The sequence below is a fragment of the Sebastes umbrosus genome, chromosome 14 (assembly GCF_015220745.1).
Source record: "Sebastes umbrosus isolate fSebUmb1 chromosome 14, fSebUmb1.pri, whole genome shotgun sequence".
Classification (NCBI taxonomy): Eukaryota; Metazoa; Chordata; class Actinopteri; order Perciformes; family Sebastidae; genus Sebastes; species Sebastes umbrosus.
In genome coordinates, this window is record NC_051282.1 from 11870572 (window position 1) to 11898120 (window position 27549).

The 27549-nt window shown below is 41.1% G+C and overlaps 2 protein-coding genes across 6 annotated transcripts in view; both read left to right on the forward strand.

Moving 5' to 3' along the window:
• Window positions 1-777: 777 nt before the first annotated feature.
• ddx47 (DEAD (Asp-Glu-Ala-Asp) box polypeptide 47) lies at window positions 778-7434 on the forward strand. The gene is given in 14 exon segments (XM_037793413.1): window positions 778-973; window positions 1178-1271; window positions 1655-1843; window positions 1937-2008; window positions 2783-2901; window positions 3070-3141; window positions 3278-3394; window positions 3523-3669; window positions 5080-5217; window positions 5315-5339; window positions 5342-5384; window positions 5567-5597; window positions 5599-5697; window positions 6347-7434. Coding segments are annotated over 14 exon segments (1461 nt in total). The 5' UTR covers window positions 778-841; the 3' UTR covers window positions 6530-7434.
• A 963-nt stretch (window positions 7435-8397) lies between these two features.
• Window positions 8398-27549, forward strand: part of LOC119501457 (myosin-10) — a 77957-nt gene continuing 58805 nt past the window's right edge. For all 5 annotated transcript variants that reach the window (XM_037791828.1, XM_037791827.1, XM_037791830.1 and 2 more), the window contains exons 1-3: window positions 8398-8907; window positions 12356-12732; window positions 20656-20812. In XM_037791828.1, coding sequence (XP_037647756.1) covers window positions 12388-12732; window positions 20656-20812 — 502 coding nt within the window. In that variant the 5' untranslated portion in view covers window positions 8398-8907; window positions 12356-12387. The remainder of the gene's footprint in view (window positions 8908-12355; window positions 12733-20655; window positions 20813-27549) is intronic.

Here is a 27549-nt window from a genome sequence, read left to right on the forward strand (position 1 = left end):
TATATATTTATATATATATATGTATATATATATACACATATATACAGACGTGGACAAAATTGTTGGTACCCTTCCGTTAAAGAAAGAAAAACCCACAATGGTCACTGAAATAACTTAAACTGACAAAAGTAATAATAAATAAAAAATTACTGAAAATTAACTAATGAATATATATATATATATATATATATATATATATACATATATACGGTGTATTAAATTAATAAAGTGTAAAATAGCCGATATGTCTTGTTTGTTCCTTGTTACTGATATAGAGTTCAATCATCCAATCCACCAAACAACTCAAAACAAGAGTCAATACCAACAGGAGAATACACCGTTTACTATTGGCAGAGCATTTTGGCAAATGTTTCTTGGGCGCTAACCACATAATCAGCTGTGCTGCTCATCCCACAAATGCATGATCCTTACAAGTTGGACATCATTGTGAAGGTAAATAAACAGGCTTTCCAACGATGTAAAATACAATGCCAATTAGCATTGTAACAACAGAGAAATAATCCACCAAACACAAGTTTCCGAACTTTCTTTTTCCAGTTTATATGTATATATATGTATATATATATACTGTATATTTATTTAATTTTTTTTGCTGTTAGTGATTATATAAATAAAAATGTGTGTGTATATGAACAGTTCATCTATCTATCTATCTATCTATCTATCTATCTATCTATCTATCTATCTATCTATCTATCCATCTATCCATCTATCTATCTCTATTAAAAACAACAATTCCCATGATCCAATGCGGCTTGAACTCGTTTCCGCACCTGCGCAGTCCACATCTGACGACAGACACGTTGGTTGAGAGAGCAGCATGGCGGACGACGCTGTGGAAGGTGTGAAGCCAAACATTGATGAAACACTCGAAGGTTCGGGCAGTGAAGATGATAACAGTCAGGTTAATAGCGGTGAGAACGAAGTGGCAGTGAAGACCTTCAAGGAACTGGTAGGTTTATCTCAGAGAGCGAAGAAGAGATGCTTTTAGCGACATAAACAACCAGCAGCATAGCAGTTTGAGCTAAACTAAGCTAGTTCCAGCTGCTCTTGAATCATCTGGAATATGCCAGCCTGCTATCTGACGTTGTAATTTGGTAGCAAAACATTATCAGCAATTTAACAAATGTCTGTACTCTGTGTTTGCCGTCCACAGGGTGTCACTGAGGTCCTCTGTGAGGCTTGTGAACAGCTGGGATGGAAGACTCCAACTAAGATTCAGGTAGAAGCTGTACCTGTAGCCCTGCAAGGTGAGTGACCACAGTACTGACTCCCATCAGAGAGGGCTGCTGCTTACTGCCACTGTGTTTCCTTACCCTAAAATCAGTGGTGGAAGAAGCATTCAGATATTTTGCATATAAGTAAAACTAGCAGTACCTCAGTACTCCATTAAAGGTAAAAGCTCTGCATTCAAAATGTAACCTACCAAATAAATGTGTGAGTAAAAAGTACAGTATATCTCTAAAATTGAATGGAGTAGAATTATAAAGCAAAGTATTTAGAAAATCCCATAAAATAAAGTGCAATTACTTGTACTCAAGTACAGTACTTAAATGCACATAGTAACTTTCCTCCACTATTCAGTATACATAACTTCTCTAACAACCGTCTCTATCGTCTTCTTGAACTGCAGGGAAGGATGTTATCGGCCTGGCAGAGACCGGTTCAGGGAAGACGGGCGCCTTCGCTCTGCCCATCCTGCAGTCCCTGCTGACCTATCCCCAGAGGCTCCACACCCTCATCCTCACCCCTACCAGAGAGTTGGCTTTTCAGATCGCTGAGCAGTTTGAGGCTCTGGGCTCCAGCATCGGTGTTAAATGTGGTAAGTGTCAACTAAAGGTTAATAACTGGTTTGAAGTGATGCAGATGACTTTCTATGGTTCTGTTCCTAAAATTTGTTTCATTTTTTTTGCAGCTGTCATAGTTGGAGGAATCGATATGATGTCCCAGTCCTTGGTGTTGGCTAAAAAACCACACATTGTTATTGGTAAGACCATACGTTTTTTTTACACACTGTAGCACATCAACAGTCAATTTGTGGTCTTCTGCATGTGTATGTTTGCTAGTGCTGAACTGATTAGATGGTTGTCTTTAGGGCAGCGCAAAATGAATAATATCTTGATATTTTTAGGCTGTGTCCGGATATATGATATATGTCTCCATATTTTTATGTTTTCACTAAAATAACAACTGTTTCATTTAACCCTTTGATGCGTATGATCATACCAGCGTGATCATTTAGCGGACTAATCTGAACTACTAAACTAAATTATTCACACAATTGAAATTCAATTTTTTTCCGAAATACAGTTTGCAGACGGTAGTTTTTTTTTATTATCATTTATTTTATTTATTATTTAATATTTATTCCTTTTATTTTATTCATGTATTTATCTTTATTTATGTATTATTGACAGACTAGCTTATTGAATTTACGTCAAATTGCTTATCACATTCACCTGAAGAACACTTTTATTTTTAAGTCAGTGCTCAAACGCCACACACACTCGCCCAGGAAAGTGTCTGTGAGAGGGAGAAAGCCGCGGGAGAAGTGAAACGCTAAATCATCTCATGTCGGGGGTTTAAAAAAAATGACGTGACAATTAATATTTTTACTCAATGTTTGCAATATAGTCATTTACTACATCCCACATAGAACAAGCCGCAATACATCAAGTATATTCGAAATATCGCTCACCCCTAAGTTGTTTCAATATTCAACAATTTAAACAACTGATTTTTTGACACAATGTCTTTACAGCCACACCTGGTCGGTTGATAGACCACATGGAGAACACAAAGGGCTTCTCCCTACGAGCTCTCAAGTTCCTGGTCATGGACGAAGCAGACAGAATCCTCAACATGGACTTTGAGACTGAGGTGGGTAGTTAGAAACTCAATTTGTTATGCTCTCTCTGTATTTATTATGAAGGAACATAATGGAGTGGAAATATTCTTTTCTTTAACTTGATTATTGCGGCAAAAACAATTCAACGTGTGACGCTGTTAGGTATTTTTCCTCTTAGTATGTTTTCTTTCTTTTGCCAGGTGGATAAAATCTTGAAGGTGATTCCCAGAGAGAGGCGCACCTTCTTGTTCTCTGCCACCATGACCAAAAAGGTAGAGAAACACTGAGAAGGCTTTAATCAGGCCTAGTTGGAGCAGCATGTGACCCGTATGGTCCTGCTTTGTGCTGTGTTACTGGTTGCTAGTACTGCAGGTTTTCTTGTGCTGACATTCACTCTATTGGTTCCAGGTCCAAAAACTACAGAGAGCAGCTCTGAAAGATCCTGTGATGTGTGCGGTGTCCACCAAATACTCTACAGTAGACAAACTGCAGCAATACTACGTCTTCATACCATCGAAATACAAGGTACGAGGCATCCTCCGTTCACGTTTTAGTGACTAAAACCATACACTGCAAGCTGCACAATCACTTCATAATGGTATGTTATTGGAGATCCTAATACCGTTTTGTGCTTGTGCGTGTTCCCGTGGCAGGACTGTTACCTGGTGTCCATCCTGAACGAGCTGGCCGGCAACTCATTCATGATTTTCTGCAGCACGTGTAACAACGCCCAGCGGGTGGCGCTGTTGTTAAGAAACCTTGGCATCACTGCTATTCCTCTTCATGGCCAGATGAGTCAGGTAGAGCTTCAGACGAACACACACACACACACTAGGTCTTTTCTCACACCCGCATGAATCCATGCAAACATTTGTCCTCTGAGCTCTTGATGTCAGACGAGGGGAAATGTCTGTCTAGCTTACATATGAGGTGTATCAAGATTTAGGGAAATACACCTTTTATTGAACATAATAAATTAACTTGCATCACCACACTTCTGTATTATCAAACAGTGTTAATTTACTTAAATGTAATGACATTTTCAGTGATAGAATAACTTACATTAATGATGTTTCTTTAAGGGAATCCTAACCAAATGATGTGTAACGTTAATATCTCTGAGGGAATCTATCAAATTGTCTCAGAGATTGACAGCTTTTGTGCGTTGTGATGTCCTTCGCGCATGAGACACTTGTGGATTCATTGACACATTTTGTTTGAAAAAAAAAAAAAAAACGTGTGAGGGAACCCTCAGAGTGTGAGACAGAGGAAATGTGCTACTTTAATGACACAAGTTCGTGCTGCCTACTAACCGAGAGTTTAAAGCGCTCCTCCGGTTACAGCAGTCCCGTGTGCCGCTGCAAGAAGAGCCACCCCCAAACTCAGAATATTCACTGTTGATTAATAACCCTAGTTTGCTGTCTGTAACGTTATTGTGCGACACTCACGTGAAGTTGCAGGACTGTTTTCCCTCCAGCAAATGATAATACTGAATCCCTGATGAGCATTGCTTCCTTCATATATATGCAAGCAATATATATATGAAGCATTCGCTGTGCAAAATATAAGAAGGTGCCCTCTCCTCTCGTTAAAAAAAAAACAAAATTCAGCAGCGGTGGTCCTATTTTTGCGGCGCCGCTGCTGCTTGCATATCGGGGAACACTGGGTGCAGCCTCAAGACGTAGTGAAATGAATATATGGTGTCAAAATGTAGAGTAATCTTTCGGCTTTTTGTAATGTAAAGTCCTTTTTGTGTAACCTATATAAACATTAACAGATCATTGTCACTGTTATATCATTGTCAGTATTTTTACCATAAGCAGATGAGCCATGTTTGAAGAAATTATTAGACTACATTTACATTATCTGCCACAATAGAGAGCTTTTCTTTTTCAGCCATTGTGTGAATGTCGAATAGCTTTGGCTCTATTTGGGCTGGAGGAACAGCACCCTCTTCTGGATTTGTGTTGTACAGCAATACAACATGAAAACACAAAGTGCTGTGTACACGCTGGTACAGCCAAGCTAGTCTACATTGTTTTTGTTAGTTTACTGTAATTATAATCCCTACATAATTGATCTGATGTACTCACATACTGTATTAAGCTTTTCTGGGAGCACTTCCATCAGTGCCAAGAGCTTCGCTGTATTTTTTGCTGTGTATTTCATGCCTTATTCACTCTCTGGTTCTTCCTCCATTTGTCGGTCAGAACAAACGTCTAGGAGCGCTGACCAAGTTCAAGTCCAAGTCTCGATCGGTGCTGCTGGCGACCGACGTGGCGTCCAGAGGGCTGGACATTCCTCATGTTGACTGCGTCATCAACTATGACATCCCCACTCACTCAAAGGTACGCTGGGGCTGGCGCTCTGCGTTGCTGGTTTATTTGATGACTTCATTAGTTTAATTTGATTTGAATGGATCTTGTGATCTGTCTGCCCTCACAGGACTACATCCATAGAGTGGGACGAACAGCAGAGCAGGGCGGTCTGGGAAATCCATCACTTTTGTCACTCAGTAAGAACTTCCTGTTTCTCTGTTGAAAAAATCATTCTGGCTTCATTATTAACACATTTTAAAAATCAATTTTAAAACGCAGATATGTGCTCGTCTGTCACCGTTTTTCCAATGTTAATGTTGAGGGGGGAAAAAAGTGAAAGTAGTTGACTGCATCAAACTGACATATTCTGTTATCTTAGATATGACGTGGAGCTGTTCCAGCGAATTGAAATCTCTGATTGGGAAGAAACTTCCTGCGTTCCCTACCCAGGAAGATGAAGTGATGATGTTGGTAGAGCGGGTGAGCGAGGCCCAGAGGTTTGCTAGGATGGTAAGTCATCACCTTTCTGAATGTTTTCCAGACACTATCTCAAACATGGAAAACCATGTTGTTGTGTGTAAAATGGGCTGGGTAAATATTATTGCATATTCCACTTCTGTATATTTAATCCTTTAAAAACGGACCTCCCACGGGAGATTGTTGCATGATCCTGTTTTAAATCGATTTAAAATATAAACCATAATAACTGCAGTGGAAAGCTAAGGCTTCTGTCTTTCGTGTCATCATGTTGCACGCTCATGATGACATCATTACGTTATGTTTAGAGCTGCAGCAATTAATCGATTAGTTGTCAACTATTAAATTAATCACCAACTATTTTGATAATCGATTAATCGGTTTGAGTAATTATTTAAGAAAAAGAAATCTCTGATTCCATCTTCTTAAATGTGAATATTTTCTGGTTTCTTTACTCCTCTATGACTGTAAACTGACTATCTTTGAGTTTTTCGGACAAAACAAAACATTTGAGGACGTCATATTGGGCTTTGGGAAACACTGATCAACATTTTTCACCATTTTCTGACATTTTATAGAAGAAATCACTCATCGATCAATCATATCTGTATTGTATATTGAAAAAAATCAACCCAAAAATAAGATTAAGTCAAGAAAAAATGTCCTGGAATGTCTTCCTCAGGAAATGAAGGAGCAAAATGAGAAAAAGAAAAGGCCCAGAGGAGCAGACGGAGATGGGGATGACACAGAACAAGCAAGCGGGGTGAGGAAGAAAGTGAGAGGAGGCGGAAGAGGAGGAGGGGGAGGAGAAGAAAGAGGAGGGATGAAGAAGAGGGGGGGAGCAGCATGGAGGGGAGGGCGCTGAAGCCTCCGACATTAACAAACTGTACATAACAATGCAATGTCTTTCTTGTTTTCGATGTAAATCTTGATCATGACGACACCATGTTTTCCAACATTTAGTATGGAAGCTATTTAAAGAAACAGTGTGTACGATTTGGCAGAATCTAGTGGTGTGGTTGCAGATTGCAACCAACTGAGTACCCCTCCTCTCACTCCTCCCATTCCAAGAATGGTAACGTGAGCCGCCGAGTGCAAAACTGTGGTAACGCCTACATGAGCCCTACTGTTTCCACCCGGACAAAAATTATAATATATATATTAACATATGCCTGCGACCGACATAACATTGTTTGAGCTGCGCTCGCCATGCATCACATCAAGCAACGAAAAGCTGGTGCAGCGCAAGCCATTGGAAATAATGGGTTTCAGAGAGCAGTGTCGCAGTTGTCGTGTTGTGTCTGAAAAGGACTACAGTGAGTGAGAGACGGATAAAGAAATAGGGAGTACTAAGAGAAAGAACTACTCAAGCAGGGGCAAAATAATGAATGAATGAAGTCATAAAAACTGATGAATATTAGTTTGCCAGAGATTCTTCAAGTTCACACCAGTGAATTATTTAGTTTGCTTTACTGAGAATTAAAAGTACGCCTTTTTAACATAAAATTGTTATTTCAGTGTACTTATTATTTTGTTATTTTCATTCTTTTAAAGTCACCAGAATGCAGGAAACAAAGTCTCTGAAACTCAGCCCCCCTCTTTGGATTTGAAATCCACCCTATTTTTGAGGTTTCAAGGTTGCCAAGTACGCTAATAGATCCCCCGAAATGTAACACACTGTTCCTTTTAATTACAGAAACATGCTTTCTCTGCCGCCTCTCTATGAGATTTTTTTCCATTTGTAATAAAATGCCACTGTAAAAAAACAAAGTTTGTGTTTGTGGTAGAGTGATATTGTGAGATTTGTTGCTGCTGTTGTGGCTTTCAGACACAAGAGGGGGGTGTTTCATTTGACAGCAGGAGAAGGGAATGATGACTTAATATAATGACCTTTGAATGGGATACATGTCTTTAAAAAAAATATTTTGTATTTATCTTATTATTGGTATTTTTTTTTTTTGCTCAAAGTCTTTTTATTGGTATTCTGTACAAAATCCAATAAATCACAGAAATAATTGGATAAACAGATAATATTCCCCCTCATCACTATAACAATATTACAGCACCATTAAATGAGCAAAGTTTTTTTTTTTATAAACAATTACATGTATACATATAAATGTATTCAATCCGATAGAAACATAAATTAAACATACAGAAAAAAAAGGAAAGGACCAAAAACACAATCATCATTTTTTTGCATGCATGTCATTGGTTTGTAGATATGGAGAGTTGGTTTCGGTCAGCCAATGGTGCAGAGGGTAGGAGAGAGACCTGCAAAGTGAAAGCCCAATTGTTTTTGTTATTTATACATATAAATTAATTCAATCCGATAGAAACATAAATTAAACATATACACAACAAAAGGGAAAAAGGAAAGGACCAACCAATAACACAGAAAGATAAGTAAATTAATAATAATAATAATAATAATAATAATAAATTAATAAAAAAAACAAACTAAGTATAAGTTGTGAATTATATGTAATATGGAGTCAGCAGTTTAAAACTATTGGTATTTTGTTAAGAATCGAGACTAGGTACCAGGATGTTCAGCAGTGATGATGCAACTTATTTGTTTTAACTTATTTATAATGCAGGCAAACAACAGTTGCAATATCAATCATTTTTTTTGCATGCATGTCATTGGTTTGCAAAATTGGAGGGTTGGTTTCTGTCAGCCAATGATGGAGAGGGTGGGAGAGAGAGCTGCAAAGTGAAAGCCCAATTGTCTGCGGGCTGCATCTAGTGGGTGTGTGCAGTGCATAGATATTTGGGGGATAGATGTTTAAAAAAAAGCATTTACTGAACCATAATAATCCTCATTATAAGTGCTTTATTAATGTGTTTATTGGTGAGTTAAATAGATCATGACAGGCATCAGGTGACTCATCTGCAGAGTGGTGGTGGTGTATTGATCTGCATGGTCACTCTCTATGTGAGCACAGTCCGTGGTCGTAGGCGGTCCAGTGTGCTGCTCTGTTTAGGAGGAGCCACACAGTGTAGAGAGGTAGCACTGAGCCTGCACACAGTGTAGAGGTAACACTGAGCCTGCACACAGTGTAGAGGTAGCACTGAGCCTGTGCACACTGCTGCATACCGGAGCCACCGACACATGCCTGCATTTCATTCAGCTGCGTGGAGCAAGCTATAGTCGCACACAGGGTCGCATCTTCAGGGGGGAAGAGAGAGGACTGCTCGGTTGAACAGGATCTGACTGCTGCTTTTCTCTCACTAAACCAGGTAATAAACATTATGTTATTGTTGACCATCACTGGGTGGAAGTCTCTCTGGAAACTTAAGTTTGTGCAGATATTAGCTATAGGTTTATTTAGTAAACAGGAGCACACAGCAGTAACTTTTCCCCCTGCTGCTGCTGCTGCTGCTGCTGCTGCTGGTGTACCTTCATTTTGTGCCTTTATTTTGGGGACTTGCCAATGCTCAGTCATCTTTATCTGCTGTATTTATAAGCTCTATCTTTATAGACAAGTGTAGATATTATCTGGTGGGTTGTTTTCTATACCTGCATGATTTCTAATGTCGAATAATAATAATGTGTCATTCACGACGTCCTGTTGTATCTGTCGTGTTTGGTGGTGAAGCCTACGCAGTATGCGCACTGTGCAGAGATCTATTATTCAGGCTGTCGGACCTATATACTAAAACCTGGTGTTAAAATGTAGTCCAACTTTTAATACTTGTAACCAGGGTCTGAAATGAACCCTTTTCCTCACCTGCCACTGTGGCAGGTCACTGAACATTTCTACCAGCCACTTAGGAAATCTATATGTAGAAAGCTTTAAAATTGTAAACACTGAGTCAGTGGTACCAGACTGAAGAATTATGGAATATATCATGTAACCTTAATGCATGACACTTCATTTTACAGGTCTGCAAATTTCATGGTAATTAGCTGATAATTAGTAAGTTACCTATTTGAAATTTCTTTGGAATTACTGCCAAATTACCCCAATATTTACCTCAACATTACTTTATTATAAACATTATTTAATAATTATATACTAAAATAGTATATAATGGTTAAAATAGGGCCCTTAGGCACTGCTCTTCATCAGAGGTGGAAAACCAAAACTAATAGACTCTTCTTATCAGGCACAGATCTCACCAATATGTGACTTATTGTCTACACAAATGTAACCTGGTAGCTGATGTCATGATTCAGGGAGATTTTAAAGACATTTCAAAGAAGTTATTTGCTAATTATTATCTATTTAGAGCAGACATGGAAATAAAGCATATCAATTAACTTTGTATTCTTTTCTTGGAAATGTATTAAATAAATTACCAGCCATTGAGAAATAGCGAAATATAATTATTAAATAATGTTTATAATAAAGTAATTTTCAATAAATTTATAGGTAAATATTTGGGTAATTTGGCAGTTATTCCAAAGAAATTTAAAAGTTACTTGCTAATTATCACCTAATTACCATGAAAATTGTGGATTTGTAAAAATGAAGTGTTACCATATATTTAATTTAGGCTGTAGAATTGCTTTTTAAAACTAATATTTCTTAATATAAGGAAAATCTGTCTGCCATGGTGGCAGGTGACCTGAAATTTCACTTGCCACAGCCAACATTTACCCTGTTATTTGGCAGGTGTTTAAGGTGCTAATTTCATTCCCTGCATGTCACTGTTCAGTGCTAGTCATCATGCTCTGAACTGGTGACATACCTTCCCTATCCATCCCTCACTGTGTCCTGTGCATTACTTAGTTATATACCAGATATGAGAGTATAAGAGGTTATTATATAACCTAAACTATATATTCATTCATTCATGCATTCTATCACACACAATGATCTGATTGTAATGTGGTTGGTCATACAGTTTTTAAATATGTATGTTAGTTACAAAAGGAAATGATCATGATAAAGTGAAGGTTAAAAAAACATCCCTTACTGAGTCTGTACTGATCACAGAAAGTGAGACATAGAGGGCTATTAGCAGTGGTGGAATGTAACGAAGTACATTTACTCAAATACTGTACTTAAGTACAGTTATGAGGTACTTGAGTATCTACATCTTATCTTACTCTAAACTTTTACTCCACTCCATTTTGAAAGCAAATATTGTACTTTTTACTCCTTTATTTGACCGCTTTAGTTGCTTTGCATATTCAGATTATTAATAGAAAGTCAAAAAATAAATCAGCTAATTCATTAAGAGTATGCACCGATACCGGATGAGATGTCGGGCCGATTCTGACTCAAATAGCTGGATTGGATATCGGAGACAATGGGGCCGATCTATTCAATTCAATTCTGTTTATACTATTTACATTATACACTGAAATTATAATTCTTGTTTTTGTTTTGACCAATTTGTTGCTGCATTGAAAAGGTTCACACTTGAATTGTAATTCCTGTTGAATTTATGTTATGTTACCTATATATTTATTTGTTACATTTTGTTTTACAAAGTTAGGAAAGCAATGGTTAAGTCGAGCCTGATGTTGCCTTACACATAAAAGAATGATCCCAGTCACTTCCACACAGTGAGGCATACAGCTTATTAATCAAACAGGTATCTGTATCGGTATCGGGACTGAAAAAGTCGGATCGGTGCATCCCTAATTCATTATGATGTATTATCACAGGTTATGTTACCCAGCAATATATAAAGCTCCGCCTTTACCAGCTGCAACATTAAAGTGATGTACACATGCATCACTATTTATAATCCAATAATATCATATATATTATTCTGAAATGGGTCATTCTGCATAATGGGTACTTTTACTTTTGATAGTTTAATTATTTTGATGCTAATACTTTTGTACTTCTACGTAAAGGGACTATTTGTAACTTTCAGAAATGCTTCTTAACAGCGACACCTGTGGCCGTGAAATCAACGAAAGTCAGGGTCGGGCTCGAGCTTGTGCTCGCTCTAAATAGACATGAATGAGCATCGCTCAAAACAGTGAGGCGACACACGTCACCTAAAACCACAATATCACTCTATATTTCAGCTGCTTGGCAGTAATGTTAGCTGACCAGACGGAGGTCTCTCCATGAATCAATGCTGATACTGTGTTTGCTTCTCCTGCCTCAGCGCAGGCTGAGGCAGCAGGGCTCTGCAGCGAGAAACTCGTCTCCCTCCGCCCGCAGCCGGAGTGAACAGGGAGACACCGGCAACCGGTCGGTAACGAGACAACAACGTTTCTCTCTGAAGAGCCCCGTCACTTCCCAAGACACGGGAAACCTCTGTTGGTCTGGATGAGCTGCAGCATTTATTTCTGCACAAACGTCCACTGTACATTCACTAGATATTCTCAGAGCTAAACTAACTTTTCTGCAGTGTGGAGTGAGCGCGCGTTCACGTCTAGAGGTGGAGCGAGTACACGAGAACGCGCGGGCTGTCTGAATGAAGGCAAGCAGGCAGAGGAGCGGGGACACCGGCAACATGCGAGCGCGCATGTGTCCCGACCCGGTACATTTATACACTTAGAAAGTTACAAACAGTCCCTTTAAGTAACACTTTGAACACAAGACTTTTACTTGTAAAAAAGTATTTTTACACTGTAGTATTGATATTTTTACTTAAGTAAAAGGTCTTAATAGTTCTTCCACCACTTGCTTTTAAAGAGCACATGAGGTGGGTGTATTGTGTTTCTGATATTTCATGTCCTACATGTAATGTCTCCCTGCATCCTGTCTGTTCTTAGGTGGCCACGTTGCTCTGGTAAACCCCAGTAAGATGTCTCATCGGAGTGGGCAAGAGGACCCAGAGCGGTACCTGTTTGTGGACCGGGCTGTGGTTTACAACCCAGCCACGCAGGCTGACTGGACGGCCAAGAAGCTGGTGTGGATACCCTCTGAGCGCCATGGCTTTGAGGCGGCCAGCATCCGGGAGGAACGCGGCGAGGAGGTGCAGTTGGAGCTGGCCGAGAACGGCAAGAAGGTGGTGATCAACAAGGACGACATCCAGAAGATGAACCCGCCCAAGTTCAGCAAGGTGGAGGACATGGCCGAGCTCACCTGCCTGAACGAGGCGTCCGTGCTGCACAACCTGAAGGACCGCTACTATTCGGGACTCATATACGTGAGTGACTTAGACCTGGACCCTTCAAAGATTGTGTTTTTGTAACAGTTTGTATTTTCCACACAGGGGAATGATTAACCTTAAAACTCACAGATCCCCTGGTTCTCACAGCTGTAGATTGAATTTCACCCCCAGTTTATATAATTTAGAAATGATGGGCAGCATTTCAACTGGTATGCACATTAGTCTTAACTTTTAGCCTTCTGTCTTTTGCACTCTTGTGTGAAAGTGAGGTCTGATATTTATCAGTCGTTATTTGGGGACAGAGAGGGCATTGAGCTTTCTGCTGTTCTGTATGAATGCTGACCACACACACTCCCACGTAGTATGCGTGACCGATCTTTTAACCATTGCCAGACTTTTACCTTCGCTGGGTCGTCTCTCCTTAGTGGCTCTGGGTTACAGATTGTTACCTCCCCCTATGGCTTCTCTCTTACCTCAGCCAAAGACAGGCCTCTTCCATAAACACCCCTGGTTTCAGTTTGTTTGTCTGCTCTGTGCCCCTACTGGTGGGCCTTGTTTGATCACAGAGATGGCTTGACCTCTTGCTCTTTTCATGGCAAGTCCCACTGTGTAAAACTAAACACATCTGGCCCAAAATGTAGGGTAACAGGGAATGATTTTCTTCACTTTTTCCTCTTTAAGCCTTTAAATCTTGTGCCATATATACACTAATTAAGTTAAATTTGAAAATGCAGAAGCGTTGTCACTTTCAGATTTCACAAGACAACCATACATTATATCAGTGTTTCAACTAATGTGTTTTAAATATGTTCAGCTTGTAGAGTAGTTTGAAAATGCTCTGGTATCCGTGGTCAAAAATGTAATCCAAAACAAACACGTGTTTAACTTTACCTGTGACACTATGGACAGATAAAGCTGTAGTTGGTAACTTTGAGCAAATATGATTAAAAGTTATTATTTTTTATAAAACTGTCACTATATCCTGACAGTAGTGCATGAGACAGGTGATCTGTAAAATTACATTCCTCTGTGTCCTCCTAGTGCTCCTAATGGCATTTGCAAGATTTCAACATGCCCGATGGAAAACAACCAATCGAGTCTTGTTTCAGATTATCTGTCTCATGCACTACTGTCAGGATTTGACAATTTTATTAAAAAACAACTTTTTATCATATTTGCTCAAAGTTACCGACTGCAGCTTTAAAAGTCAAATCTCTTAATTATATGTTAAGCTTATGCATTTATCACAGCCAACGTTTGTAGTGGTCCGTATCACTGCATCGCCGCTGTCCCCATAATCCAATTTCACTACAGACGGAGCTGCTCTGTGGTGTTCTAGTCGTGATCTTGACCCATTTAGTGACATGTTTTCCAGGAATAGAATGTGGGTTGGTTATCACCTGAGACAGGAGCTGCAGGGGGAATTGTTGCACATATAATTTATCCTCCTCCAAGACATGATAAAATATCACCACTGACTCTCAGATGAAGTCTGAAATCCCTTTTGGTATGTTAAAGCATTACAGTGTGTATATAGTAGAGTGAGACCTGAATGCTTCAGTGAAGGTGGTATTATCAATTTCCCATATGCCTTGAATTGACATGCCAGTCCTCTCAGTTCCCTCCTCTTCATTTTCTCTCTCATACCATGGTGTCATGGTTTCTTCATTTTTGTGGTTCAGAATTTGGCTTCTTAATTTGCCCCTTGGCTAAGAGAAATTGAAAACATGTGTCTGACGGTTTTCTATCAGGAAGAGAATTTTTCCTATTCAGCTCGTTCTTAGAAGAAGAAACCCCCGATGTTCTAAACGTTTTCCAGTATATTTGACTTACCCCCCCAGAGCTCAGCTGCATCTACTGCAGACATAATATAATGCCTCCCCCAGGCTGTGTTTTTAGTCGAGGTGGTTGGGAAGACTTCCATGTCTGAATCATGCAGTAGCGTGATCAGAATCTCTTAGAGTCTGCTAAAAGATGAGGCCTGTCCACACCACCAAAGAATTTACTTAAACCTCGACCTATTTATAGGTTTGGTTTCACTGTGCATGGATGCTGTAGTGCCTCACTTCACTTTCAGATATTAAAGGGGCTCTCCATCCCCTTGTTATTAGAACAAATAATGGGCACAGTTGAAATCTCTAGCGTTATTATGCCATTTGCTTTTGTCCTCCATTGTTGAACCTTTGAAAATGTAAGTGACTGAGGTATACAACCCACAAATTGAAATTTCAAAGTCAACCTCAGCACCTGCCGAGCTAGATGAGTCTAATGGTACTAATCAACTACTCTATTAACTCCCCCACACATATATTAAAGGGGTAGTTTGAGTGTTTTGAAGTGGGGTTGTATGAGGTATTTATCCGTAGTCAGTGTATTACCTACAGTAGATGGCGGTCGGCACGCCCTCAGTTTAGAGAAGCAGACAGGAGTTACCGCACATAAACAAAGTAATGTACTGCTGTGGACGGGGCCGGCAGCAAAACATATTTTAGACACCTAAAAGAAAGGCCCGCCTAAAAAAATCAATATCAGTGTAAGTGTACACTATATTTATAATATTTTTACCGGTTTACCTTGTTGTCAGACAGCTATACAGTCTATGTTTCCGACGGGGAACTGAAGCCGTTAACTATGCTCTCGCCAAAGCAACCAGACTCCTTTGAAAAAAAACTGTAACACGGGAGTTGCTGGTCTACCGCTGCCTCGATCGGTTAGTTAGTTTGTGTTATTGTGTCCCTTTGGTGAATCCAAACTAACCAGAGACCAGCAACCCCCGTGTTCTGCAATGTAAAATTACAGTTTATTTCAATGGAGTCTGGTGGCTTTGGCTAGAGCATGGATGGATACAATGGCTTCAGTTCCCCATCAGAAAAGGCTGTCTGACAGCAAGGTAAAGAGGTTAAAATATTCTAAATGTAGCATACACTTAAACTGATATTGATTTTTTTAGGTTTGCCTTTCTTTTAGATGGCTAAAATACATTTTGCTGCTGCCCCCGTCCACAGCAGTACATTGCTTTGGTTCTGTGCAGTAACTCCTGTCTGCTTCTCCAAGCTGGGGGCGTGCCGACCGCCATCTACTGTAGGTAATACACTGACTATGGATAAGTACCTCATACAACCCCACTTCAGAACACCCGAACTATCCCTTTAAGGTAATTATCAACAAAAATCATACTTATTGTGATTTAAACATCTAGCAACATCTTTGAAAATATTGGCAGAAGTGTCATTAGTCTCTCTCTCTCTAAAGTCTATAGTTTTTCTGTGGATTGCAATCATACACCTTTTCTGGCCACCAATGTATTTTGAGGCCTTCATCTATACTATACTAACTCCTCCTGTGGCCCATTGCCCATCAGACGGCTCCAGCCGTGTGAAGTTAGTAAGCCTTTTTGGCCGACTCATCTATTGTAGAAGCTTGCTATCTGTGACATGGTGAGTCAACAGGCTAACCGCAATGCTACGCACCAGGCTACGCCACACTAGCGGCCGAGGCTACAAGCAGGCCTTTGTGTCGTTAGATAAGCCTCAGCTGTCAGAAAGCCTCAGCATTCTTCCATGGCAAAAAGATCGTCCGTCTGTCTGTCTCCTGCCGCCCACTTCAGCTCTGTTGCTGCTCAGTGTCCGTCCTGTCTTCACCAACTCTGCTCCCTTTCCCACACGCCCTCTGCTTCTCTCCTCTCCCCTGTCTCGCTGGTCTAATAATGTCTTTCTTTCTTGCATCTTGACCTCATCATATTTCTTACATCCTTACTTTTTTTTCTGGCATTTTCGGATTTTTCTGTGATTCAAATGCTAGATGTATGCAAACTTGTCCCATTTTCCTACTCAAAACTTGTTTTATTTTCTAATGCTGGAGGGAAACAGGTAAAGCAGCATAGAAAAACAAACACATCCTCGTATCCCTGTGGAGAGAGTTTTAACATGTTTGAATTAAAGCCACATGTGGTCTCTCTTTCTGCAGGGCCCTGATGTAACCTTTGACATCCTGTTTGCTTTTGAGTGTCACCATCATTTTGACAAACACAAGCATGAATTCCTGAATATGAATTGAATATAGGAATGCCACTGATTCATACTGAATTTTAATGAACTGCACTGCAGTATGAGTTTTTAATGGCCACCCTGCTCTAAAATTCAGTGAGTAAGAATTTCCAACTTGTTAAAGCTGGAGAAAAGCAGAAGGTGTCCTGCTGCTGTCGATGTGATTCGACACCATGCATCTACGCGTATTGGTCATATTTCAAAAGCCTAGTCTGAAGTGTTCGCAAGCTTTGTTATGAAATCACTAGAGTGGAGCGCTGTCAAGGGAACGGTCAAGGTCTCCTCTCCTCCACACAGATCGATGAGGCTGCCTCTGTGCTCACAGTGCCCTCTCTCCAGCCTCTGCAGTGGAGAAAGGCCTATCCACGCAGGCACGCTGCCTGTGTGATCAGAGGTGGCAGATGGGGTCGGCTGTTGTGTCTGCTGTTGCCTGTGTGTTGCTCAGCTGTTACTAGGCCACGGCATCTGATTTCACAGTGGAAATATCACCTTCTCTTTTCCTGGACTGGGCCAGGCATGGCGGTTTGGCAGGCCGGTGTTGAGTCAGTCGTATGCTCTGCTAGCTGGCAACAGAAATAGTAAATGTTCTTTGTCCTGCATTGATTCTGCAAGATTTTTCACATTAATTCACGTAGGGTGGGAAGCAGCAGCATTGCAACAACAAGCATACAAAAAATACTTATTTTTTCTTTTTTATTTTGAGGCTTTTTTTTTAAATTGGTCACAGAGATGGGGGCGACATCTAATTTTAGATAAAAGCCACAGTCAAAATCAACCACTGTTGTTATTTTTGGAGATCAGATTATGTTTCCCAAGCAATGAAAATAAAAAAACCCTAACACTGATGCACCATTTCAACTCCGGAGACTTTTTATTAAGTGCTCTGTGCAGGTTTATGCATCATCATTGTGCATATAGAGACATGATGCAGCAAATTACAAAGCCCCCTTGAGCCCTTCAGCTGCCTGGGACGGTCCCCATCAGACCTATAGTCCAGGTATCTCTCTGCAGCCTCCCCAGCTGCCCCGGTGCTGCATGTTACAGAACTGAAGAGAACAGAACACACCCCCTATTTATAGCAGATCCAGTGTCCAGATAAGGGGGGAAATAAATTTTTCATTAGCGCCGAAAAGGAGGAGGAGTGGAGGGTATGAATTTCAGCAGCCCCCTCTCTCTCTCTCTTTCTGAGCTCTCTCCTCCCCTCGGGCTGTGAGCAATTTACAGGAAGGCTGAGAACACGGTTCACTGTTTGTTGCACCTCTGCTTCTCCGCTGGATTGGACCTGAGGGAGCCCTGTCGGCTGAATCATTGCTCCACTCTTCATTTCAGCCTGCCTCTCTCTCCTCCTTCCCCACCTTCTTGTTTCTGCTTTTTTTTGTCTGTCTCAGCGGTACAGAGCATGAGATGCTCAGTGCTGACTGAGGGCCCTACCTGAGCCGTTACGTAACGGTTACAGTATGCCGTCTGCTCTCTGGGGCCCCTCTGTGAATCTGTGGCTGCTGAGTCACTCGTGGCACAGTGCCTCACTCGGCCTTGGATGCAGTTTTAATTATGGAGCAGATGTCACAGTCTTTGAGGCTTTGATATGAACAGATCACTGCAGGACATAGTTTTTCTAAATATTACATCTGTTTTTGACTCTACTCTATTATGGTGTGGTGCTATTTATTGACAGAAGAGGATAACAGAATAGACAGCTCTTGAAACTTAAAGCTCTTGAAAACAGAGGCTCAGTCATTCATTGCAGACTGCAGTCTATAGAGAACATGTGCTTTACATGATCTCCAGGAGCCATGCTGGCAGTCATCACAGAAGAACGTCATCACAAAACATTTTACAGATCATGCTTCTGATTTTCCTTTTCTAAATTGTTTAGTTTTAGTTAGTGTTCCTTGTAAAATTATGTCACTGTAGAGTGTACTTATGGTCCCAGGAGGAGGCAGAACAAACAAACATGTCTGTTACTCTGACCTTGGAGCCAGCAGGGAGCCAGCTGCCTCTGATCCCCTGGGCCTCCAGTCAGAGAGGACTGACTGCTTCGTAACATCCATTAATCATGTGTGACCTATCTATCGGGCAATTACTAATTTATTACTAACTGACTAACTGACTTGCAGTTTTAACTCTACATTACTTCACTTAGGTCCTCAGGGCTCAACAGTCAGGATTCCCCGATTGCCCGGGGCAAGTAAAATGCCACGTCAGGCTAGTAAATCTATCAACTCACTTGTCCAATCAGGCAACTGGTAAAAAATAATTAAAAACATTGTTTTTCTCCAGAGCTGATGATGGAAGTAACTAAGGAGTGAGCCATCCTGCTTCCTTCTCATCTCTGTCGAGAGTTGCACATGCGCAGTACCGATCGGACCCTCGCGAGAAAATAAAGCCAAAGTTTATGAGCTGAAGCGTAAGCGAGCATTTCAATTATCCAGGAAACAGGAGTTTAGTTGGGTGGCTTCAGAGGGATGTCGGCGAAACTCCAGATTAATTTACTTAAATAAAGATTAAACATGACAGTTAACTTTGGTCTTTATTGTTATTTGATAACCGCTAATAAATAAAACAATTTGTATGTCAGTAGAATTCTTACCCACTTGCCTGACCGGGCAAATGAGTAAAAAGCAAATATTGAACCAAGGTCCATATATTTGTGTACATATGCATGTAACTGTGTGTAACTGAGCATATCTATGGTTGTCTCCACATGGCTCTCAGCATGGCGACGGCTTAGCTGGCGGCTTGCAGCTAACGGTGCTAACAGCACAAACTGATGTGCTAAGAGAGCTAACAGTGTTAACTGGGGGGGGGAAACCGGATGTTGGGCGTTACACTTCCGTGGCGACACTGTGAGTCTTGACGCCGTTATCAACGGTAACCGCCATATGAGCACAGTGCACAGCGGCGGCAATTAGCTAGCTAGTGGGGCACATACACAGGGACTCACATGCACTAGCATGCACGCTCAGCCAGACCGGCTACATAAACAAAGCACAGAGAATCTTGGATTACAACACGCACAGATTCACACACATTCTCTGCTCAAGTAGACATTACTCCTCTATATCTTTACATAGCAAATAGCTGTTTGCTGCTATATTAATGCTCTGATTTTAGCTAAGTAGAGATGGGCATTTGCGTAGGCCCCCAGGATTAGACTAACATGCCAGTGATGAAAGTCACACTACTGGTAAGCAGCTCTTTCTCTGCGTCGTCTATAGGGGGGAATGCAAAGCCCCTATAGCATCTGCAGAATGAGGGAGAGCCATCGCCCCACCAGGGCCTCTCACTCATTCCCGGCTGCCTTGCTGCGTGGTCGATACAGCCTTGTAGCATAGCTGAGAAAGCTTCATACCACACACACTCTCTGGGGTGAAATCTTTGAGCTAATTACACAGCCAAATGCAACACCACAAGTCAGAAAGTAGGCTAAACGTTTGCAGCGAAAGCTGTTTGCTTCTTTATGAGTCTATATAATATTCATACACTCTTTGTTCACATTGTGCAGTGATTGATTTGATCACTCTTTATTAGGACTCTCAGGGCCCTTTGTTGCTGCACAAGAGACAAGAGTCTGTTCAGTGTCTCATTCAGTCTGCTCTGTATCTATCACTGTGTTGCATGCCCGCAATGATGATGTAATCCCCCAAAAAGAGGGTAATGACAGGTCTTGTTGCACTGATCGAATGCAGGCGTGATGATCTAAACAGCCAGAAACTTGCATGCTCTGTTTTGGTGTTTTCTCTTTATATCCACTAAAAAAATCTGGCTAGAGAGAGTTTATTTTGCCTGTTTCAAGCCATGGCATAGTTCATATGTTTTTTTATATTTCTTGAAGTGATTCAGATGTTGAGCTGCAGCCTCTCATTGTCCCTTACTGTTTATTAATTTGTCTGCTTTGTATGTTTAATTACAGACATACTCTGGCCTGTTCTGTGTGGTTATCAACCCCTACAAGAACCTGCCCATCTATTCAGAGAACATCATTGAGATGTACAGAGGGAAGAAGAGGCACGAGATGCCTCCACACATCTATGCCATCTCTGAGTCAGCATACCGCTGCATGCTTCAAGGTAGGGCAGACGGTTGTTTTCCTCTACTGACCTTTTTATCTTGCTTTTATAAAGCTCCTGACTATTATTATTGGTCTCCATTGACAGGTTTATAAAAAGAAAATGTGTCATGATGATCGTGCATGGTGTGAATTATAGTGTTTCCCAATGCTACTTAATGGAATTGTCATCATCTCCAGGGAGATAGAAGCATATCTTGACTGGTTATCGTTGGGGGCAGTTAAGTCGTAAACGGAGGCGGGTTGTGTGCTCATTTGGCAGGGAGTTTAGCTCACTTGCAGGCAGCATGGGGTTTGGCTGCATAGCCCAGGAGATTAGCGTGTGAAGAAAGTGTGTAAAGTGTGTGAAAGGTCACAAGGTCAGAGAGGATGTGTGACGTCATTGATTATGTCTGAGAGGTGTGCTGTCATTGAAAGGGGGTCAAGTAGAAGACTCACAATCTGGCAGGTTTTCCAGCAGTGTCATTTGGTTAATTGGTAATTGCATTGTAATATGAGGCCGTTCAGCACCATTCATCAAACACTGGGCAAAGGATTTAGGATCGGAGTGTTGAGTTGCATTGTTCATACTAAACTTGCTTTCAATATTATTGGCGAGTGGTATGCTATGCTTATGTAACATCCTGGCTCTATCTTCGGTTATTTTCTCCAAACCATGAACTGGTTTCTTTTTTTGAACCACTGTAACTTTTTCCGAGCGCACAAGTTCAATTCAGACAATAGTTCAATTCATAGTGATGTCATTATATAGGAAGGATAGAGCATTATACAACATTTTAATGCTGAGATACTTATAAAATCTTTGTTCAATCAAATGACAATCTCTGAAATATTTGACAGCTAAACTAAAAGGAACACGTTTCTTGTGCAATTTGTTATAATTTATTGGTCTATATTTGGTTTCTATTAGGGATGCCACGGTTAAAAAACAAAATTAAAACAATATATCCCAGGTACTTCAACATACAACCCTTTATTACCTTTTGCATATTGTTTTTTGTTAGGAAGTTAAACAGGTCATAATTCCCTCTCTATTATCTATTTTATATTGCTGAAAAACAACTATATTTATTCAAGTTTCTCGCCAAAAACGACATTTTACAAGATTACATTTGAACACATCACGATAATGTTAGAATTTACCTTCGCCCAATACTCATTTCATTTATTTACTGAATAGAGCCTGAACACTTCATAATGCAAATCAATGGCACCTCCCGTTAACAGTAGCTGTTAGCTCTGAGCAGGACTGTGCCGCTTACCGGCTGCTGACAGCTAAAGCTAACTAACTCTCACCTTGCCGATTTCAACACGAATATCTTGTTCACAATGCAGCGTTATCGGAGGAAAAAATAGGGTGCGTCACCTGGACGTTGTCGATACTGAGTTTAATGCTTCCCAAACACATTTTCTATCATCCCCGGGAAGACGGCACGCTGTTAGTCTCGAGGGCTGACGGTACCAATGGTAGCTGCGGTACTGTAGAAAAACGAGTACTGTCACAATTTCAGATTTCTAACATCAACTTGGTACAGAAGTATTGGTTTTCTAGACACCCCTTTTTTCTACAGTATATCAGCACATACTGCCTGCAGAGATGGACCACAGCCTCTCTCTGTGCTCCAGATAAGAGTTGAGTGCTGCGAGTGGCGAGGGTGAGATCTATACGCTCCTAATAGCGTAGGTAGTGAGGGTCGTCTGTGAGAGCCGATGCACTGTTACAAAGGGAAGAGACTGAGAGAAGCAAACCAAAAGAGAGAGGAGTGAGAGACAGATGAGCAGGCAAAGAGAGAAAGCAGGTTCAACCTTTGTCAATCTTCAGTTTGTCATTACCTGGTCCTGCTGCACGGAATATGTAGAGTTGTCTTCATCCTACACATACTGCTAAGCTGGTCCATGCCCTACAGCTGTTGCATACTATACCATTTATATTTTAAGCCCATGTCAAGTCATCCACCCTGATGAAGGTAAGATAGCCCAAAACGTTTAGGGGAACAAAGTATATAAGAAGGGTTGTGCGGCTTGTTTTGATGGACTTGTATTGAAGCTTACACTGGTCTGCACCTCGCTGTGTCTGCATTATCAAGATTTGAACATGTTTACAAAGTAAAGACCCACAAGAAGCAGGACTATGAGTGACCTACTTTGGGTCTGACTAATTGTGTTTGAATCTCTGATGTAGAAGAACCGCTGTGATAAGCAGAACCTTTATCACCGTCTATCAGTGTTTAGACAGCCTCAGTCTCTCTGCTGTGTGCCAGCACTGTCAAACCGTGAAACAACAGCTTTACTTTCTAAAGGATTTGATTCTTTAAATAGCGCCTTTGCCAATGTTTCCCTTGGCTTTTATTTTTTTATTTGTCCCGACATAATTCAGCCTTGATGTGACATTGTACTGATTGTCTGGTTGACCGCCGCAGCTGCAGCTGTACAGCTCCATCTGACTGATGTGCTGGAGGGTGGCTCCCTGTCATTACATGCTCTCAGGCTGTTTTCTGTGCTCTGGTCTCAGCAGGCTGGGTCTCTCCGACACAGCTGAGACTTTGACTGGAGCCCTGGGCCGAGCGGGGCCAAAACGTGGACCACATTAATGTCACATATAGTGCATCGATTTTCAAAGTTTGGTTCTTTCTGAAGATAAGAGCCCCAACATTCTGGGACACTATATATTCATTAAGTATTATATGGGGCTGATATTGTCCAAGCCTTCTTAAAGGGACAGTTAGGATTTTTTTAAGTGGGGTTGTATGAGGTACTTATACAGAGTTAGTGTATTATCTTTACAATAGATGGCTATTGGCACGCCCCCAGTTTAGAGAAACAGACAGGAGTAGGGGCACGGGAGTTATTGTATAACTTTGTTGAATCTGAATTATCCCTTTAAAACACCAAAGTCACACAATAACACAAACAAGCAAGGTAAAATTACTGTTTTTATCAATGGAGTCTGGTGGCTTTGAAGAATGGCTTCAGTTCCCTGTCGGAAAGGGCCGTCTGGTGACAACGTAAAGCGGTTAAAATATTCTAAATATAGCGTATATTAATCACTGATATTGCTTTTTTTTAAGTGGGCCTTTCTTTTAGGTGGCTAAAATATGTTTTGCTGCCAGCCCCGTCCACTGCAGTACATTTTATTATTTCTGTGCGGTAACGCCTGTCTGTTTCTCCAAACTGAGGCCGTGCCGACCACCGTCTACTGTAGGTAATACACTGACTATGGATAAGTACCGAACTATCCTTTTAAGTCACTCATTTTCCCCTGAATCATTTATTTGTATCTCTTTTGTTGTACTTACAATATAAATATAGCTTTACTAAGAACCTCAAACACACAAAGAATCGCACACACACCCCTCCCAGCCTATTATCACCATGCAAGATGTTTGTCTGGATATGGGACACCTCTCTCTCTCTCTCTCTCTCTCTCTCTCTCTCTCTTATGCCACCATTCTTCTCCCTGACCCCCTTTTTTCCCCGTCGGCGGTGTTCATTCTTTCGGACCGCTGTCCCTCATCACAAGGGGCCGGGGCAGAGCAGCCAGTGGAATGAGGTCATCACTGTCCCAGCTTTCCATACCATGCTGTGCTAAATTCTACAAGCTGAGTCACCGTCAAGTTGTCACAGTCGTCCGAGGAGCCCATTACCCCGAGCAGGGGTGCGTCACCATGGATACCTGCGTGTGTATGTGTGTGCGACCAAAATAACTTCCCCCTGGGATCTCAAATAGAGGTGTCACTTGGTGAGTGACAGTATTTTAGGCGGCAGCAATGAGGGACTTTTGTGTGCCTTATTGACTGAATCTCCTTCAGTCTGTTTAGTGTGGCTAATGTCCTGTTCAGGATGAGAAAAGCTGCACTCTCCAAAGCTATTGCGAAGTATTTAGGATCTTCTACCGTTTTATAATTGCTTTCTTTCTCCTCTCAGTGACTAGAGCAGCTGGCCTCTCTCATTTCCACCCTTTTCTTTGCTTTGCTTTACTTTACTAGTTTGTTCAGTCTTCTCCTTTCTCTTTTTCTTTCTTTCAACCAGAATGTTCTGGCTTGGAAGAAGGGGAAAATTCCCCGCATCCTTGAAGGCATTTTGGTCGCCTTTCACTTAAAAATATAAACCGCAGCCCTGCTGGAAGCTTTGTGGCAGCTCAGTTTGCTTTATTCCTTCCTTCTCCTCCTTTGATCAGGAAACACAGGAGGACAAGTGTGTGGAATGTCCCACCTTCTCATCACTCCTCCACGTCGGGATGCAGCCAGCGTTGCCATGGTTAAGCCTCTGTTTAACTGACAACAGTGTGTGTCCCCATTTTCTCTTATTTCACCCCTCAACTAGCTGGACCACAAGGCTTACTTTCTGGCAGGTTTCCAGGTTCCCTGCGTCGGTGTGGAGGCATTTGTGTTTGTGTTTAGCAGTTTTCATTCATTTTTTCCTCCTCTTATGTCATCAGTTAGTTGTCTGTTTCTCAGGAAGAAGGATTAGGCAGATTTAGAGTCGGGTGGCACTGTACAGTAAAGTAGTGTTACTGTATCTGAGCTTACTCAAGAAACCACAGGGCCTCAATAGGGCTGGTCATTATTTTCTGAGGTGAATGCCACAGATAGCTCTGCACATACCACATCCACTGTATAGCAGCAGACCTCTCTTCAAAATCATCAAATATGTACAACATTATGCATGCATGCATGTGTGTGCACTTTTCCAACGGGCAAAGCAACATTTAATTGACAGAATTTGGTTTGCAGCTTGGCAAAGATGGATTGGAAATGCATATATTACAGTGAGATTTCTTTAGATTAGTGCCAGTTTTGCAACTCCACCCCATGGTCAAGATTATGGAGCAACACAGATGGCACTGTAAGCACAACATGTTCGGAAATGTCTGAATAAATAGAGCGCAAAACCACCAAATTCCTACAGATGTGTGTGGAAAGCAATGATTTTCTGACACTCACTGCTTAAGTGCTGAGAAAGATGGGTGTTAGTCCACATTCACACACAGCTTGCACACATTTGGTCACACTGAAAACACGAACTACTGTTTGTTTCAGGTATGAAGCATAAAACTGAGCTCTCACCAACATGTTCATGTTGCGGCATTGCTTATTTGTGCTTAATAGCTCATTTACACCTGGCATCAACTAGGGCTGTCGAGGTGAGGGAATTTCCCCTACGGTGATAATGATTGGCTCAACAGCGCGATGTGTGTTATTATTGTTTTTTTTTGCAATTTACTTTATTTATCCTGATTTTAGTGCTAAAAGTGACAGGTACGAGCGCAGCTACCTAGTGAAAATGGGGCAAAATAGTGTGTTTATGACCAGAGAGAGGAGCCACATTGGATTGCTGCAGTGTATATTGTTATACTTAAACATTTTTTGCTGACAAACTTATGGGGTGGAAATTGGATTTGCTCCCACAGTAACTAACAAGGTCCTTCACCTTGTGTGGACATCATTAAACGAGACCTGTAGGTGCAGTAAATATGCGGCTATTTGCTATCTGTGCAATATTTGACTGCAGTCGTTTTGGCATTCATTTAACTCTAATAACTAATACACTCTTAGACATAGGCAATCCTGCATTGTTGGGATCTATTTCTAGGGTTGCCCAGAGACACCAACCCGACATCAAAGAACTAGTGATAACGAAAGCGGACCTATGAGTCACCTCACTCGAACACACTGCAAAGACTACAGCCGACGGCCAGTTAGCACGTACGTTCTTCGCCTGCGTGAGATGAAATAACTCTCCCTACCAGTAGGTAGCGGTAGTCTGTATTTGTCATTCAAAAAGGGAAACCAGAAGACCGATGTCTGCTGATATACAAGCTGTTGTTACGATACGTACATGAAACAAAGCGGTGTTTGACGATCGTTTTTCACACCACTCTCACTCACCACTTAGCTTCATTCCAGATGGCCATATCACTGTGAGAATATCCGTGTATTGGAATGATCAGATGAGATGAAGATGAAAAACGAGAAGAGCCTTCTGTGTTTTTCCTCTTCAATTTCCTCGTTGGCTTGCTTTCCTCACTTCTGTTTCTCTTCTCGTGCACTGATTCGTTTAAGCTGAACAACCAATCAGAGTGATTTCTTTCACCGACGGGCGGCGCCGCTGATTCAACATGCTGAATCGTCTGAAAAAACTCTGACACGGGCAGGCTAGAGCCGACGGTTCAGGACATACCAAAAAAACTGGTCCGACAGACGCTCGGGGTCTTTAGTTGATTAGTCAACTAATCGGTTGTTTTGGTCTTAGTCGGCTAAGATTTCTTGAGTCGATTTGTCATATATTTTATGCATATGTTCATACTGAGTCACTTACTGTATGTCTAAGAAACTTATGAGCCGATCTCTGGTAAACAAGACTGAAAGTGGTGCTTTCGTTTCCTCCTTTAGGAGAAACTCTGTTTTACAGATCTGTCGATTAAATCAACTAATCAATTAGTCAACAAAATCGTATGAGTGTTAGTCGACTAAGAATTTCTTTGGTTGAGGACAGCCCTAGCTATGTCACTAACCTTATTTTCTTTAGAAAAGACGAGCATCGTCAGACAGACTATGGGACCCAAGGTAAAGTGTATCACAGAGCAGGCAAATGTACTCACAGCAAAAGTAGAGTTTAATTTACCAGAATCTTATTAAAAACATATCCTCAAATAGCATAAGCAGCCCTACAGAAAGAGTTATGTTCTATATATTGTTTCCAGTAGCAATTCTAAGTCCTGCCTCAAATTTAACTACA